At 55.4% G+C, this 18,237-nt stretch overlaps 1 protein-coding gene across 1 annotated transcript; it reads left to right on the plus strand.

Annotated features, from left to right (window-relative positions):
* The first annotated feature begins 2,914 nt into the window (after positions 1-2,914).
* Positions 2,915-17,326, plus strand: GDF10 (growth differentiation factor 10). The gene is made up of 3 exons (XM_008530269.2): positions 2,915-3,674; positions 11,910-12,835; positions 14,793-17,326. The coding sequence occupies exons 1-3, from the start codon at positions 3,359-3,361 to the stop codon at positions 14,982-14,984; spliced, it is 1,434 nt and encodes a 477-aa protein (XP_008528491.2). The 5' UTR covers positions 2,915-3,358; the 3' UTR covers positions 14,985-17,326.
* The last annotated feature ends 911 nt before the right edge of the window (positions 17,327-18,237 follow it).

An 18,237-nucleotide genomic window follows, 5' to 3' on the forward strand; every position in this document is an offset into this window, starting at 1 on the left:
GACCCAGACATAGAGTGTTGGAGCTGAAACAGAGCTCGGGGTCAGCCTTCTCATTTAAACAGGAGGCCACTAGGGTTCCAAAGAGGCGATGGGACTGGGCCAGGATGACGGGAGCGAGATAGGGCTGCAGACTGACTCTACCACAAATTGACAGGACGATCTCATGAAACACTTGCTCAGCAACATTTCATCCGGGGGTTGACTTGGGAAGAGGTTTGGATGAAACCAAATGAGCTTGCTTCTCAGACCATCTAGAGTTTGCTTTCTCCTTTACTCAGGCATAGAGCTCCGTAACTAAGGAGCCTCTCCCTCCTTCCTCAGGGTTTTCTGAGCTTATGGGAAATCTCTACCCTAGAGTTTGTGGCAGAGAGGCCCGGAAGACTGAGGGCCCAGGAACCTCTCTCAACCCTGGAGAGAGCATTGTCCATCCCTGTTTGCAAGTGTGAGCCCTCATCGCTCCTGGTAAAACCGTGTACACCTGACACCACCGAGACTGGGATAATCTTAGTAGCAAGTCGTCAGAAATCACAGATCTTAGGACATGAATCCGCAGCCCGCCATCTCAACTCTTATTTCGAGCTGCAGCCTGAGCTATTAAAAACAAAACACTCTCATTGGCAAGCTCCACAATTAGCCTCACTTCCACGCTAGAAACACTGTTCTGCATGAGCTGAAATTGCACAGCGATTGTTTCTCGTCTTAGTGATGCTGTTGCAGGCCGTGCTGGGAGCCAGCGAGGATGTGACCCGGTGGTAATCTGAATTGCTTCACCAAACACATTTTTATCCCATCATCTCGGCTACATGAAAGGGGGCCATAGTGCTCCAGCGTTCGAGACTTTACAGTCCTGCTGTTTAGCAATAAAATGAGGCAAGAAATATTAGCTGTCCCCAGCTGATGCCTTAATTCTTTCCCGACAATGTCAGAAAATCTGTACCCTACAGGTTTTAGTGCCGGCTGAAGCCTGACCCTCGGGCCGGCTTGAATGGAGCGAGAATGAGTTAAGGAGAGCAAGAAGCCTTTAATGGACACAGATCCCGAATAGCCCAGCTTGTCCCGGCCTCCTGCAGGCTTACCCTCCTTTTCACAGGCATCGATTGTGTATGGCCCCAGCAGAGACAAAACTACCCAGGAGCAGAGGTTACCCCCAGCCGGTACAGGTCAGAGGCATTCTAGGGGAGAGGGGAGAGGGGGGCAGAGGGGAAGTGAGGGGCACATGGAGAAGGAGGGCCGTGGGGGTGGGGGTGGGGTAAGGGAGCCGTAAAAGATGGTGCAGTTCATTTATAAGGAGCAATTCATGCAGTCCAAGGCCACAACTTGATCATCTCACCTCCCGGCGAACCGTTTTTGAAAACGGTTTTGCAGAACAAGCGGGAGCTATATTAACGGGAAGATGAACGCCATGTGAGCTAATTACCAAAACAAATAAAATGCTTCTGGATGGTTTTCCAAAAGCTACAGGCCTGCCGTCCAGGGGCTCTCAATAGGATGGCCTCTAATTTGACACGGCAAGATTTTAAAAAATTACAAATGGGTTGTCTTTTACCCACCGACGGAAGCTTTTTCCAGCAATTCTTCAATTATTGCATTGTGAGCCCTCCAAGAAAAGTAACTGTTTTGGCTCGTAGAGCTCAAAGTTACCAAGTAGAGGGGACGATGTGTTCACAGTTTGCAAGTAATCCTTTGAAACATAGCACAGACAGCATTCTTGACGCTGCTGAAGAAGATGGTTTGAAGAGGTCCCTTCCTTCCCTCAGAAGGATTTGTAAACATTTCATGGGGGCCTTAGACTCCATGCTTCATCTGATGAAGGCTGAAGACCCTTTCTCAAAAGACTGTTTTTAATATGCAGTATTACAAAGGAAGCCAATTACATTAAAACATAGTTATCAAAAATTTTTTTAAAACAACTTTGCAACATAGTAATCTACATGCCTTCTTATTAATTCATTAAATAGCTAATAGAAAAACTACTTTAATTTCAAAACAATGATGAGCAAAACAATATTTTGAGAAATCTGAAACAACTTTCACCTGATATGAAAACATCCCTGGGTGGTGGCGATTGGTGACAAAAGTCACAGGTATGGTGAACACCACTGTGGTTGGTTACCTGCGTTTGCAATATTAAGAGAGGCTGTTTCAGGTCAGTGAAATTAAAGATGTCATTTTTCCCCATCTAAGTTCACAGAGCCCCTGAAATTCTTTCCACGGACAAGAAACCTTGCTAACCGGCCAGACGCAGTTCAGGCCCTTCTGGCCCAGAGCTAAGCTGAGGGGCAAGGAACCAGGGATCCCCTGCACCCTCGCTTCATTGTGAGTACTTCTTGGGAAACCCTCTGCTTTCTCTTCTTCTAGCCTGATGCTTTGGAAAGGTTTTGTAAAGCAATTTGAAACCACGTCCTTTTTCAGGACAATCCTGATGCATACATGACCAAAGATTAACAAGGATCTTTGATGTGTTTCTTCAACCACGGCAATCATTGTCACCAAATAAAGGATCTTACTCAAGTTGCCCTGGCTTGGTGGAACTGTCGAGTTAGGGTTTTTCTTTTCAAAGCCTGCCCGGGGAGGGTCCGTGTTCCCCTCACTCTTGCAATTTGGACACACACTCGCTCAGAGGCAACTGAGCAGCACACACACCCCCTCTCAGGTCCTAACGTCGGAGCTGTCATCTTAGAACCACACAGTCATCATCGCATGCCATTGCAGGGGCAACGCGGCAGGCGGGCCCCCCTCCAAAGGCCAACCAGCCCCCGCGCAGGCCCGGCCAGGCTGCGGCGCCGACACACAGGAGCCTGCCCGGGTCCGGGTCTCCGGCTCTCTGCAGGGGAGCGGGGAGCGCGCTTGCCCGCGCCCACGCCCCCCGCACTCGCCGCGCACCCCCGGGCGCACGGCCCTGCGCGCGCACGCCGCTCCTCGCGGGCGCACGCACAGCGCAGCCGGGCCAGGGACGGCCGTGTCGGCGGCTGCCCCAGAGGTCCGGGGCGCGCAGCCGGGTCCCCTGGAGGGCGCCGCTGGCCGCCCCGCCCCGCCCCGCCCCGCCCCTCGAGCCAGCCGAGCCGGGCGCGCCGTGGGCTGCAAAGTTTCACCGCGCGAGTCCGCGGAGGCGGCGCATCGGTTCCAGCTCGGCTCAGCTCCACTCGGCTCCGGAGGGCCGTGACCGCGGGCCGGGGCTCGGGCGGCGGGGACGGCCCGGCTCTTGGCTGCCCACCGCGCTCTGCCCCGCGCCCCGCGCCCCCGGTGCCAGCGCTGCCCGCGCGCCCTCCCGCCCGCCGCACGGTCGGTCCCCAGCCTCCGGTGCGCCCGCGCCCTCCTCCTCCTCCCGGGCTCCAGCCCTTCGCCGCCGCCGCCCACCATGGCTCGTGGCCCCGCTCGGACCAGCCCAGGACCGGGACCCCAACTGCTGCCGCTGCTGCCGCTGCTTCTGCTGCTGCTTCGGGACGCGGGCGGCAGCCACACGGTCCCTGCCCGCTCCGCCCTGCCCGCGGCCGCCGACGGCCTGGTGGGGCACAAGGATGCCCAGTGGCCCCTGGGGGACGCGGCCGCCGCTCTGGGCCCCGGTGCTCGGGACATGGTCGCTGTCCACATGCTCCGGCTTTATGAGAAATACAGCCGAAGGGGCGCGCGGCCGGGAGGGGGCAACACGGTCCGCAGCTTCCGGGCCCGTCTGGGTAAGTAGAGGGGGCTCCGGGCGGGCACCGCTTCTCCTCATTACCCTTTCCTCACTTGTCCATCCTCCGCACCCCTGCACCTCCGCTTTTCCTCTTCCTTCTATTCATTGACTTCTTCATTCATTCTTTCATTAACTATTCACCTAGCACTCTATGCTGGCCCCTGAGCCTCCAGCGGGGACACCGAAGTGGCAGAGTGACACAGAGTTCCCGCCCCTGGGGTGCTGCCAAGGCTGGGAGGATGTCACACTTGCGGGACACAGACCACCCCGTACACAAGGCTTTAAGCACAAGGTGGAGTGGGGCTGGGCTGGGGGAGCTCTGGGAGAGGCATGCATGTCGTAGGGGGCAGTTGTGCTGACTCGACAGATGAGGAGGGCACAGTCAGGTGGGCATGAGGCAGCCCTGAGAGGGGTACCAGGCGCTGGGCCCAGGCAGGGGCATGAACCTCCAGCTGGGGCCGGTTAGTGGTCTCCAGGGCTGGGAAAGCAGACTGGACTGAGAAGGGCCTTGGGTGCACAAGACTGAGGCCTGCTGGGTGCCAGCATGCAGTGTTCACACTACGGGGGTTTGCGGAAGAGTCCAAATGCATGGGCAGTGAGGGCATCCCTCCGCTCCAGACCTTGCCCCACCTGAGCAGATCCCTTCCCCTCTCCCCACACCTTGGCTGGAACCGGACAGAGGCCACTTTCGGGGTCCTCCCTGCCCTGCTCCAGGAACATTTCCAGACTCCAGCCTCAGCTGTTGGCCTGCTCGGGCTGGGCTACCTCTGCAGGCCCCGGGCTGGCACAGACGAGGTGCAGACTGGTGGCAGGGGTGGTGGGAAGTTTCTGGTTGTCATGGAGACTACTCGTGGTCACAGAATGCCATTCCAGAAAATGTGAGTAGGGCTCCCCTGCAGCCCTTGCGGGGGAGGAGGCCATTCATCAGGAGAAAGAGCATCCGTCTGTAGCCCAACATTGGGCCAGACAGCCTGGGGTCAGATCTGCCACCTGTGGATCACTGGCTGTGTGACTCGAGGTAACGTCCATGGCCTCAGAGCCAGACCTGGGAAGCGTGGCCTCGAATAACTGTGTGCTGGCGAGCACCCGCCACAGAGAGCGCCTGTCCCCATCCTCCACTGAGCAGACTCGCTAGATCAGTGTCCCTGGGCTCCAGACCAGACAGTCTAACTCCGTCCTCCCTGGTACCTTTTATGCACCACCTGCGGTCCATTTCTGGAGCATCACTATTAAATTAAGTCACTTAAGAATCATCTGGCATGAACGTGACTTTGGGCAAATTGCCAAAGCTCTGTGGACTTGAGTGTTCTCATCCACAGAATGGGCAGCTCATGGCAGTATCTTCCCTGCGGGGTTGCAGGAAAGATGAGATGAGGTAATGTGTGTGAGCACCGAGCCCGACACTGGCCAGATTAGGTGTTGGTGCATCTCGTTCCCCTGGGAGTGCAAAGCATCTGTGTTCATGTAGGGGTGGACTTGACCTTGCATCCATTGACTCAGTCCTCAAAGCCTTGCAGTTGAGGAAAACAAGGCCGGCGAGGCCACTGCTTCAACAAGGGGCAAGCATACCCATTGTGCCCCCCACTTGCTGCAGCCCTGGGTGTCGAGGAACATAGTCTGTCTTTGTATTTTCACAGACTGGAGCTGTGTAAGTAACAGTGGGGCATAGGCTGTCAGCCCTGAAAAGGACTTGGAGACAGTCCTTCAAATCCAGCCCTCCCACTTTACAGATCAGGAAACTGAGGCTGGGGGAACAGGGCTATCACACTGGCAGTGGTTGGTGCCTCCCTCTGCCAGGCCAGTGCTGTTCTCACTGCTAGCCTCCTCCATCAGAACGAAACTCAGGACTTAGGAGACAGATGGTGGAACAGACAGTTCTGGAAGAGTAGAATTATGCTGGACCAGTCTGGGACTGTCTGACAAATCCTACAGTCTGGTTTGGAACCATTTGACAGCCAGGGGTACAAGTCCCAGCTCCACCAGCTACTGGCTGTGTGCCGTGGCACATGTCGCTGTACCTCTCTGAGCATCGGTTTCTTGTGCACTGGGGAGGGGAAGATTCTGTGGGCTGTGGTGGGTTTTGTGCCTGGCGTAGAGGAGGCCCGAGCAGCTTGTCATCCCCTCCCTTGATTCACATAGGTTGTTTCACACCCAGCCCTCAGAGCTGCCCCAGTGACCCAGCTGGGAGGAAGTGTGCGCCTGGCCAGGGACCCCTCATCTTATGGATGGGACACAAATGTGGGAGCATCTGCTCTGGTCCTGGAATACACTGGTACCAGCCTGCTCCATGCCGGTGGCTTCTGCTGCCTCAGCAGGTGGTGCCTCTTCTGGAGCAACAGATGCGTCAGCCCCGGTTGCTGTGGAGCCATCCTCCTCACTTGGCATCGGACAGTGGAGCTGGGGTTCCATGTGGGCTGTGAGCGGACTGGAGGGTCCGAATCCTGCACCTGTGACCCGGGCGCGGGACTGAACGTGTCCGTCACTCAGTTTATTTCACTTCTAAAATGGGGCTAATAATGCTCCCTTCCTTCTAAGTTTTTTCAAATGACCTGAGATCTGTCCAGCACATAAAACAGTGTCTGGCACACATATGTGTCAATAACTTATTAGCTCCTACTATTATTACTCCAGCCCTCCCTCCCTCTCATTGCTCCCTGGAGTGTGCTTTGTTCTCTGTTAGGTCCACATCAGTGGGGAGAGCTTCTGAGCCTGACCTTACGGGTTAAGGTTAGACAACCTCCACCCTAAACGGCCTGTCTTTAAATCTAGCCTTTTCCACCTACCTGTGTGATATTGGGCAAGTTGCTTAACCTCTCTGAGCTTGATTTCTTCATCTCTAAAATGAGAATAATAATCCATTCTGGTCTGTCAAAAATGCCAAAAGTCACGTTCATTTCAGTTCCCCAAATCTTTCCTGAGCACCTCAATAGGTGGCAGATGCTGTAAGCTCGGAGGACACGAAGATGCCTAGACTGAAAATGCGTAGACAGGAAAGCTCAGGAGCTGGCAGGCAGGGAGAAGTAACAGAAGAATGTGGACAGCAGGACCGGTGGCACGATGGAGTGACAAAGGGCTAGGGGTGTTCTGCGGGAGCCACAAGGGACAGCCCTGACCCGCAGGGGAGGAGCCGGTGGACAGGGACCAGTGAAACCTTCACAGAGCAGGCGAGGCCAGCAGACTCTGATGGGCCCGAGGTGTAGCCGGGTGTAGAAATGACGCCGTCCACTGTGTGCTGGGGGCTAGGACGAGTGTGGCTTAAATGAGGAAATAGCATGAGGAGAGAGGCAGGAGGGGGAAGGGGGTGGTGGACCACCACCAGGCCATCAAGAGCCCTGAGGGTTATGAGTTTGCCTGTAGGGGGCAGTATGTGGGTGTGTCCACGGTTGGGGGGGTGGAATGGCAAGGGGAGGGAGAGGAGAGAGAAAAGGGGAAGAAGGCGGGGAGAGGGGAGAGGAGAGAGGGAGAGAGGGAGGGGGAAGGAGGAGGGAAGGAGACACAGAAGGTGGGGAGAGAGGAGAGAGAAGAAAGAATGAGAGAGGTTACAAAAGAAATGCATACTTAACGGGGAAAATCTGGAAATCCTAAAAAATTACAGTAAAGACAAGAAGTCATCCCTAATCACAAACCCAGATATAATTAGAGTTAATATTTTGGTGGAATATATATATACGTACACATACATATATGTATACACATATATGTATACGCATGTATATGTATATGGGCAGCATCTATATCTATATCTATATATACATATGTATATATATATCCTTTTATCCCTCTGTATATCCTTTGTTACCCTAAGAGGATCATGTTTTCAACATGGAGGTAAAATTTGCCATATCTGCACTGGCGGTTACTTTCTTTTCATTAGTGGTCATCCTCAACTGGTTTTCATGCCTATTGGCCATTTGCGACTGTCCCTGTGGAAACTGCATCCATTTCTCAGGGTTCTTGTCCTTTTCTTACTGATTTTTAGAGGTTCTTTACATAGTAGAGACCTTAGCCCTTCATCTGTAATAGGTGGTTTCCTTATGAAGTGTGAGTGTGACGTGAGGGGGACATGTTCTGGAGTCTTGGTGGCAGCGGAGGCCGGGCCCTGGACGAGGCAGCGGTGGAGGGGGTCAGAGTTCAGGATGGTTGTGGACAAGAAGGAATGGAAACCTAACCGAAGCTGTGATTGGTTAGATGCAGGAGGCGGATGAGGCCGTGAGAATTCTCCGTCTCCTGCTGGAGGGGCAGACAGTGGCCATGCCTCCCGTCGGGCACAGGGACAGGAAGCCTGGGTGTGTACCCTGCTGGAGCAGCAGCTTCATGATGCCACATGGCCAGTGTGTTCTGAGCATGCACTGAGTCACCAGGCACTGTGCTGTGAACTCTGCAGAGATGCTCTTACAGCCTTAGGAGGCACGTGCAAATACTCTGCCTGGTTTACATATGAGGAAACTGGGGCCCAGAGGGGTTCCCTGACTTGCCTCAGGCCCCACAGCTAGTAAGTGATGCAGGCAGGATTTAAACCTGACTCTGGGGCCTGTGTGAAACTGGATACTCGATACGAGTTGGTTCTCTTCCCTTCTCTGCAGCACCGCCAGCTGTCCAGCCACTTCCTTCCTCCAGCTTGTCGTTGCTTGCACCTCAGCCCTGTGTTCTCACTGTGGTCACTCTGATGGCAGTTTCAAGGGCAATGGATGAAGGGACAACCTCCAAGTGGCTTGGATTCTGTCTCTATAGGACAGAGCAGTCTGAGGGTCCTCTTGGCCCAAGGGTTGGCCAGCAGGGAGCCTGGGGGGCCCTTGAGCTAGGGCCCCTTCCCCTCCTCTCTCCCCTCCAGTCCCGCCCCACTGAGTTGGAAGGAGGCTGCATGCCCGGCAAAGTGGCCCTGGCTTAGGGTTCTGAGAGTTCCAGAGACCCGCAGAGAGATCTAAGTAAGCCCCGTCCTTTCTTTCTTGGAGAGTCAGAACTAAAAATCCTCCAAATAATGATTTGTGTTTGTAAAACGTTTGAGAGTCCACGATGCATGATCTTTGTTACATTTGCTCTGAGGCAGATCATGATTCCACATTCTATCAGAGCACACGGGACGGGGCGGGGGTGGGGGACAGAAGGGTGTAGGTTGGGGGTCAGAGGGCCTGGGTGCACACCCTGGCTCTGCCCCTTACCAGCTGGGTGACTTTAGGCAAGTTATGTCCCCTCTCTGATGCTCCATCTTTTTGTCCATAGACTGGATGAGCCATCCCTTCTCCCCTCATTGTTAACTGAAGCAGGCAGATGTAGCAAAGACCCCACTCTTCCCCGGCCCTTCAATACGTATTTCTGAGCACTGACTAGCTCTTAGGTCTGGTGTTCAGAAGAACAGAGGGAGGGAGGAATGAAGGATCTTCTCTAGCTGACCAAAGACAGGAGCCCAGGGCACCTGCCCGGTGCATAGGAAATAAGGACCTCTCTTTGGGGCTTCTTCTTGACAGCCTGGGCTCAGCCAAGCTAGGAGACTGCAGGCAGATACTCCTTCTCTCAGCCACAGCCCAGAGCCCCTGGCATTGTGTACGTGCAGGTGCTGTCAGAGAGCAGGGCCAGCCTGTGGCCTTTCAGGTGCCGGGGACAGGGCGGACCCATCTCTACCTCAACAGTTCCCATCAGGGAGGGTCTTCACATGCTGGCTGGCTAGTAAGCGGCCAGCTCCCTATGGCCAAGGGCTAAAGCCAAACAGAGGAAGGACTCCTGCCCCGAGTGCACTGATGGGCTGCGTGACCTCTAAGGCTCCTCCCCATCTGAATCTCTGAGCACGCTCTCTGTGGTTCTCCATCCTAAGGGCCAGGCAATGTTTGCTGCCCCTCCCCCCCACACACACACTGTGCAGAAATAATCTCCTGGGAAGGCCAGTCCTTCTCTGCAGCACTTCTGCCCCATCCCCCCTCACCCCGGAGCACAGTCCTCCCAGCACCTTCCTTGGACCACACCCACCTCCAGCCAAAGTGGCTGTCCCTGCTGTGGTGCTCACAGTGTCCTCCTTTATACCGCCTCTCGTTCTTTACCTTATTGCTGGAGGGGGGGCCAAAGTGCTTTTCTCTGGGGAGCCTTGTCCGTGTGCCACCAGTCTGCCATCTCCTCCTCACCGATGCCTGGAGCTTTCCAGGCTGGAGATGCTTGCATCCGGCTGCAAAGGGCCAGCTCTTCGGAAAGAGTCTGAAGTGTCTGTCCTTGAGCCTCTTCACTCTTTTCTAGTAAAGACTCCATTAGTAGAACAATAGAGTTAAGACTGGAACTGGATAAAAGGAAAACAGTCTATCTGCCGTGTTAGCTGGGTCACAATTCAGGTCTTTGGATCCTTGGGTGGGAGGTGCCCGAGTTGGTATAGAAGGAGCCTGCTCTGCCACCACTCGTCCTTTAGATGAAAGTGGCAGGGAAGCACATTTGGGGGCTCCTCCTTTGTGCCTGGCACATGAGGTATGTCGTGTATTTAATCCTCCAAACCATCAGGTGAGATAGAGATTCTGTTGTCCCTCTGAGGCAGGTGTGCGCGGTGTGGTCCCATTGGGAACTTGCTCCCCACACACAGGTCAACCCCAGATAATGCGGCCACCGCCCACCAGTGCTCCCCAAACTTGCCTGATGGTTAGAATCCCCTGGGGTGCTGGTTAAAATACAAATTCCTGGGCCCCGTTGTCCCAGACCCTCTGAATCAGCATCTCTGTGGAGGAAGCCGGTGATGGCAAAGTCTGGGAAAGGCAAGCCCGGAGACTGTGACATTCAAGGCAGTGTTTGGGGAAGCCAAGCTTAAATGACCATTAGGACCATGCGCAGCTCCATGTGTGTGGACCTTGTTAAGCGGCCACCATACCTCTCTGTGGGTTTGTTCCCAGGATAAGATAAGACAGCATCTCTAGAATGTCAGCTAAGCCTTGGCTGGCATTCATCGCATCTCCATAAATGTGCTTTTCCCTTCCTTCCTTGCTCTCTCTCCTAGTCCCTTAAGAGTGCACAACAATTTTCCCATTGAATTATGCCTCTTTCCCAATAGAAACAAATAACCTTAAACTGATGATTTTGATTTAAAAAAAAAATCCCAGCTGATCCCATAGGTGTAGGTTTCAGAGATGCCGTGGCCCCAACTCATGCCCTTCGGTGAGCCCAGCGTCCCGCACACATATACCCTCCTCCAGTTGGGAGCTCTCTTCCTCTGCAGCTTTACCTGGCAGACAGAGGCGGGGCAGCAGGAAACAGAGCCATGGGAGGGGGAGCCTCTGACAGGCAGCTCTGGTCCCTGCTGGTCTGTAGCATCACAGGGAGGCCTGGGAACGACTCCTCCCTCCTGTCCGCACCTAGAGAGGACTTGGCCATTCAGAACACTCATGCTGCCCCGTCTTGGGCTGGCTCCCTAGGGCTGCAGACCAGGGTGCCCTGCCCTGGGCCCAGGGTCACAGCTGGGAGAACCAGGTGAGAAGGAAGGGGCGGTTGAATCCCCAGGGACATGAGGACCAGAGCGTTCTCGAGCTGCAGGTGTGATGTCTGAGGGACCCTGGTCCTTATCATGGTCTGGGCCTCTGGAGAACAACCTGGACTTTGTAGATTTCATACAGTGATCTGGCACAACCCAGATATTGCTCTTTCTTTGTAAAACAAGCTTAAAAGCCCTAGGGCAGAACAAACAGCAGATGCCCAAATGCTCCTAAGCCCAGTTCCCTCCGAAGACCCTCAGAATTTGCAGAAAGTAGGAAGCACTCTGATTATTTCTCCTCCTTTGGGAGAATAACTGTGCTTAACATCTGCATTATAGAGGCCTTTGCAAATATGAGAGGGGCTGCTGTCAGCAGGTCATGGACCCAACCCAAACCACCCCCAACCCCTGATGCCACTTTCTCTGGTTAATGACGGTATCAGGTGTGCTTGCTCGTTTGTTCATTGAGAGGCATCAGAGTGCCGGGGAGGACACAGGAGGTGGAGGGTCCAGCAGGCCCCAGCACCTGCCCTGTCTGCTACCTTCTGTTTTTGCAAGCGGATATTGATAATCCTCAACCTCTCTGACCTCAGTTCCTCAACTATTCATTGGGGGTGATAAAGGGCGCCCTCCTCCGTTTAATGTGAGCGTTACACGAGATGAGGAAAGCCTGGCTGGCCTGTAAGTGCTCCCTAAATAGGTGTTCCCCTCCATCCCAGCCCTGGGCGGGAGACCCTCCAGCAGGGGGACCTGTCCGGGGAAGACCCTCACAGGCTGTGGTCTGTCCTTTCCTCGCAGAAGTGGTCAACCAGAAGGCCGTGTATTTCTTCAACCTGACTTCCATGCAGGACTCGGAAATGATCCTCACGGCCACCTTCCACTTCTACTCGGAGCCCAGGTGGCCCCAGGCACGTGAGGTGCCGTGCAAGCAGCGCGCCAAGAACGCGTCCTGCCGCCTGCTGCCCCCGGGCCCGCCTGCCCGCCAGCACCTGCTCTTCCGCAGCCTCTCGCAGAACACAGCCACGCAGGGGCTGCTCCGTGGGGCCATGGCCCTGGCGCCCCCGCCACGGGGCCTGTGGCAAGCCAAGGACATCTCCCCCATCGTCAAGGCGGCCCGCCGGGATGGCGAGCTGCTCCTCTCCGCCCAGCTGGATGCTGGGGAGAAGGACCCGGGGGTGCCCAGGCCCAGCCCCCATGCGCCCTACATCCTCGTCTACGCCAACGACCTGGCCATCTCAGAGCCCAACAGCGTGGCAGTGACACTGCAGAGATATGACCCCTTTCAAACTGGAGACCCGGAGCCCGGCGCAGCCCCCAACAGTTCGGCAGACCCCCGTGTGCGGCGGGCCACGCAGGTCACCGGGCCCCTTCAGGACAACGAGCTGCCGGGGCTGGACGAGAGGCCGGCGCACGGCCCCCACGCCCAGCCCTACCACAAGCACGAGCTGTGGCCCAGCCCCTTCCGCGCCCTCAAGTCCCGGCCGGGACGCAAGGACCGCAGGAGGAAGGGCCAGGATGCGTTCGTGGCCTCCTCGCAGGTGCTGGACTTCGACGAGAAGACGATGCAGAAAGCCCGGAGGAAGCAGTGGGACGAGCCGAGGGTCTGCTCCCGGAGGTATCTGAAGGTGGACTTCGCAGACATCGGGTGGAATGAATGGATCATCTCGCCCAAGTCTTTCGACGCTTACTACTGCGCAGGCGCCTGTGAGTTCCCCATGCCCAAGGTAGGTGTCGGGGGGACGCCGCTGTCAGCCGCCCGATGTCTAGTGTGACTCTCAGGCTGCCCTCCTGCCGGGTCCCTCTGCCTCCTGACCTCTGTTTCCTGTCTGTAAAATAGGGGCACTAACCCCTCCCATCTATTCGAGGCGGGCCATAGGTAGAGGGAGGTCCCAACGTCGCCCCCCGTTGGGCGGATGCATGGATGCCGTCTGCCTGTGCTTTTGAAAGTGTTGACCTGATTGAATTTGAATTTTTGGATCAAAGCATCTTTTCTTTCGGGAAGCAGGAGAATCCATCGCCCTAGGTTCGTGTCACCACCTAGCAAAATCTACAGAGGTTGAGTAGATGCTGGCCCCTGTTCCCCTCAAGACGTGTCAGGTCTCCACGGCCCCCTTTTTGTCAAGGCTCTCATTTCCGTTCCTGGCCTGGACCTCAGGATGTTGGCATCTGTGACCAGCACAGGACTGGGCTCAGTGGCTTACCAGTGTGGACTCCGGCCTCCCTCCCACTCAGGGCAGGAACCCACGGGGCAGTAAGCTGTCTGTGCACGAGTCTGCAAGACACACAGCACGCGGCTGTTTTATCCATGATGCTGACCTAGGGTTTTCAGAGTCTCACCTTCTCTCCGGGCTGGGTTGTGGCTCTGTCCATCCCTCTCCCCATGGCCTGAGCTGTGATGGGCTGGCTGCCAGACGATGTGGCCCCCCGCCCAGCCCCCCCCAGCCCCCCGCCCGGCACACAGCAAACACTTCCCTCCTGCTTGGCTCCTCTGCCGAGTCCCAGGCCATGTCTCCTCTCCAAGAAGGGAAGTCAGTGCATAAATCCACTTTGAACGTAAATAAATCGGCCAACTGGGAAATCCCAGACCCAGACGTGGGGCGGTGTTAACCTGTTTGGGAATTAAAGAGCTTCCCCAAGCCGTGCATGTGCAGAGAGGGGAAGGGAGGTGCGTGATAGAGAGACAGGCCTCTGCTGGAAGGTCCTAGCACAGGCCTGGGGCAGGTGTAGGACGAGTTTTCCGCAGACTCCAGCTGGCTGACCCCTACTTACCTTATCAGCCCACCCCTCGCTGCCTTCCCACATTCCCCATAAATCAGTGTCCCTGCCTCGCTCTCCCCACCTCCCTGTGCAAGAGGCCTTTCTCATCAGCACACCATACATAAAGCTCTCTTTGGGCGCGATCAGCTGAAGTGCATGTGACTTGGTCCTGTCCATCCTGTTGGATGTGCTTACGGAAGGGCATCCTCTGTACCCGCTGCTGGAACCCAGACTCCCCTGGATGCGAGAGGCTGCCTGGGGAGGGGAAGAGAGCCAGTGGGTGTGGCCCCGGGGAACATGGTTTCTAAGCCCGGCTACTTTCTAACGGAGGGGTCTCGGTCAAGTTACTTAGTCACTTTTAGCGTCAGTTTTTTCACCAGTAAAATTAAGGTAAAACCCGCCCCATAAGATGGTCACAATGACACAATGGGGTGATGCAGGTGAAGCAGCGCCTGCCACCCCAAAGTCAGACCCACCTGGAAAACGTCAGTTTTCAGCCCATCACGCTGGCGCACACATGTCTGCAGGCCTCCCCCATCGGTGCTAAGAACATGCTCACACGGGAAGCATGTCTGTACTCCTCAGACTGTAAAACCTGGGCGGCTGTGGCCCCAGACGGCACTGGCTGGGCATGTCCCTCAGCCTCCCCTCTGGACAGCTCCTGCCCAGCTCCCAGGGCTCCTGGGTGATGCATGACGCACAAGTGCCCCCAAGTGGCCAGTGGCGTTTAGGGGCTATGACTTCAACCTCCCTGGGACTTGGTCTGTGGCTGACTTTGGAGGAAACGAGTTCCCAGCCGTGGGACCTCACTTTTCTTCTATGCTGATGCCTCTTCCATGGGCGCAGTCAAGGACGTGCTGATGGCATGGTGGGTGGGTGAGGGCCGAGCACCGAGGTAACCGTGCTCCTTTTCCCGCCTTGCAGATCGTCCGCCCGTCCAACCACGCCACCATCCAGAGCATCGTCAGAGCTGTGGGCATCGTCCCGGGCATCCCAGAGCCTTGCTGCGTCCCCGACAAGATGAACTCTCTTGGGGTCCTCTTCCTGGATGAGAACCGGAATGTGGTTCTGAAGGTGTACCCCAATATGTCCGTGGAGACCTGTGCCTGCCGGTAAGACCGCCTCCTCTGGGGTGGAAGGAAGCCTCCGCCCCACCCCACGCCCAGCAGGGCAGCATCCTTGGAGCCTTCTGGAGTGAGAGCTTGACTTGGGGTGCAGCGGTAAAGGCAGGGCAGAGCTCACAGGCAGCCTTGCTGGTCCCCAGAAAGATGTGTCCCCCGGGGCATCATTCTGGGGTCTTTCATTGCTAGTGACTTAGCCCCTCAGTGCTGGTGTGAACCCGCGAAGGAATCTGGGAATGGGCCCTGGCCTGACCATCGCCCATGGTCCGTCCCCTCTGCTCTGACCACCGAACGTCTCCACAATGTTGGCGTTTGTGAACATCATCTCATAACCCGGGAAGAAACTGCAAACCTGGGGGTGCTGGCTGCCCGCACCTGGAGAACGCCTCTGTTTAAGCAACCAGTTTAAAACACTTCGGGCCACATACTGATCCTGGAAAACGAGGCCTGAATATTGGTCTAAGTGGAGGGTTTCTTTCCAGCTCCACTGCAAAAGCTTTTACACACACAGTATGCACGTATAACCGATTTTGGTTTCTTTTTCTTAATATATATTTTATTTTAAAACAAAAAAGAGGGAGGTGATGCCATCCCCCACAGAGGTCGTCATGCCGGAGAGGTGCGCATTGTTTAAACGTGCTTATTGAAATAACACACACAGTAATATGTTGGAATACTAAAAAATAACCAAGATTTTTATATTTTTGTAAATTATACTTTCTATACTGTAGATTGTGTATGTTCTGTGTTTTTATGGGAGGTTAATAAATTCAAGGCACAGGGGTATCTTGAAAAACTGAATGTCGCCCATTCCAAAATATCGATGGATCCCCATCTGTAGTGTGGCATTTGGGTGGCTGCTGAGGTCACAGCCCCCTTTAGGATCAGCCAAGGCCCCCCCACACACTCTCATCTCTGTCCTGAGCTCCAGAAACTGGCTGCTCCTATGCCTTCCAGAGTCTGACCCCACCCCCGGCCCACAGCTCCACACCCTGGGCTCATCCAGGCAGGATATGGCCCCAGGAAGGCACAGTGGCCTCGCAGAGTTTCCTGGCTCAGAGGGGACATCGAGGGCTTGGGAGGTGTCCGAGGCATTTAAAGGAACTTCTGCAGTTGCTGGTCACAGACCTTTTTCTTGGGCTCCTTCAAGCAGGAGACTCAAAAGAAGCAATCAAGGGCCTCTCTTGTGGTCTGAGGGCTCCGGAGGGCCTGGAATGTCTACTTCTCCTTGTGCATGTTAGTAGAATGGCCACCCTGCTTCCTGTCAGCAGCCCTGTCCCCAGATCGCCTCCCCCACATGGCTCCCTTATCCCCGAGATGATATCACCTTCCAGTTGTAGCGCCTGAAGCTGGTTGACCGACATTCCTGAAGGAGAAGCTGGGTCTGTTTAGGGGCAAGTGTGTGACAGCCCCTCTGCTGGGACAGGCAAGGATGACATGGACCCCAGTCTTACTTGGAGGAGATGGAGAAGCCATGAGCAGTCCTCCAAGAGGGGACTCGGAGGGAGAAAAGAAGCCCAAGGCGCCTGTCTTAGGTCGGGCTCCTGAGACCAGAATTCCTGTGCAAGGGACGGAGAAGGAAGAGCTCCCAGAAGAAACAGGGAAGGGGAGGGGGAAGCAGGACAGGAGGACGAGGAGCCCAGCATCCCACATCCCAGATCCTGTGGGGAGCACTGGAGCTTAAGCTACACCTCAGGCTTAGTCCGGCATGGAGGCAAGGGAGCTGGACGTTCAGACCCACCCCAGGGTGCCCCTGGCTGGGAAGATGGAGAGCCCCAGTTCCCTGGCCCTCTGCACATGCAGCCGCGGTGGCTTCAGAAGCCCAAGCAGCCTCTGAAGAAGGCCACAGTGGCAGCTACTGGAGGCAAAGGGACCGACACTGGAGAGAGTGCCCAGAAGGGTAGGTCAGGGAGTCTGCGGGCACCTGGGTGGATAGCAGCGTGTGCCCAGCATCTCCTCTGAGGGGCTCCAGAGGGTCCTGGGACATGTGTGTGAACAGCTGCCCCTGACAGAGCTCAGTGCGTCGAGGGGCGCTGTCCTTAGAGAGGCTGTCTTACTCCCACAGACACTGTCCTGGGACTGAAGGAGCCATTCATCGGATGGTGGGGCGGCCTCAAATCCGTCTGCAAGCTTCGTGCTTGCTGTGCCATGTCTAACCTTTTTGAAACAGGACGGGGTATAAATTAATAGCAAAATAAGTCAAAATATTGGGGCTCAATAAAGCTTCAAGTGCCTTTCTTCTCCATATTAGATTCCTCATTTTTCCTTTCCCCCCTCAATTTTTTCTCATCCAACTGCTCCCTTTCCATTTCTTAATAAATATGGGGTGTCCCATAATGGTTCTATCTCGTTCTTTCTCACGTTTTCAGTTTCTGGGATATCTTCAGGGTCACCACAAAAGCCTGCAACTCCTCTGAGCCTTCGTTTCTGGATTACAGGGGGTGGGAGGAGCAGGCTAAGAGGATCCCCTTGTGTCCAGCCAGGGGCAGGGGTCCCGTGCTTGTGCCGGGATGGATGGCACCCGGTGGTGATGACTTAGGAGTCGGGTGGAAGAAACCAGAGTCATTAGCCACCCCTCACGTTACGGAGCACCATGCAGTTTAGATAAAGCAGCTTGTTCAGCCTCACAGCAACCTTGCAACTTCCTACTCAATTGGTGACTCAGAAAAACAGGCTTGAGATGCTAAGTAATTATGTCCACCAATGTCTTACCAAGACCACAGCAATGTTAGCCTTGACACCCAGTGCTGCCTGAATCAAAGTCTATGTGGCTAGTGCTGGTCCCCAGCTTCCCGGCCAGTGACCTCCACCCCCAGCCCATTGGGGTCGTGCCAGTGGTGCTGAGGGGCCTCACAGTAAAGCAAGCTTGAACAAGACATGTATGTATGGAACAACGTTTTTTCCTCTTACATCTGAAATATCAACATCACGTTATCAGAAGTCTGGGGTAGGGGTGGGAGAGTATGAGGAAGGGGCTCCAGGGAAAGAGGTATCGAGATGGTTCGACCAGAATGGAAGAGCTGGCCTCGGCTGGCGGCATAAAGACGGTGCGGGTACCAGCCTGTGCAAAACGCGTTCGACAGCAGCACACGCCAAGGAGGGCTGGCGGGGGTTTCGATGGGAAGATGGAGAGGGCAGAGCCAGCCTACCGGCTCTGGCTAGAAGTCATGCACCAAAACACTGAAGTTAGAGTTCAAGGCTGTTTCCTTTTACCAAAAGCTAGACACATAAAATCCTTCACTGCTAAA

The sequence above is a fragment of the Equus przewalskii genome, chromosome 1 (genome assembly GCF_037783145.1).
Source record: "Equus przewalskii isolate Varuska chromosome 1, EquPr2, whole genome shotgun sequence".
In the NCBI taxonomy this organism is placed as follows: domain Eukaryota; kingdom Metazoa; phylum Chordata; class Mammalia; order Perissodactyla; family Equidae; genus Equus; species Equus przewalskii.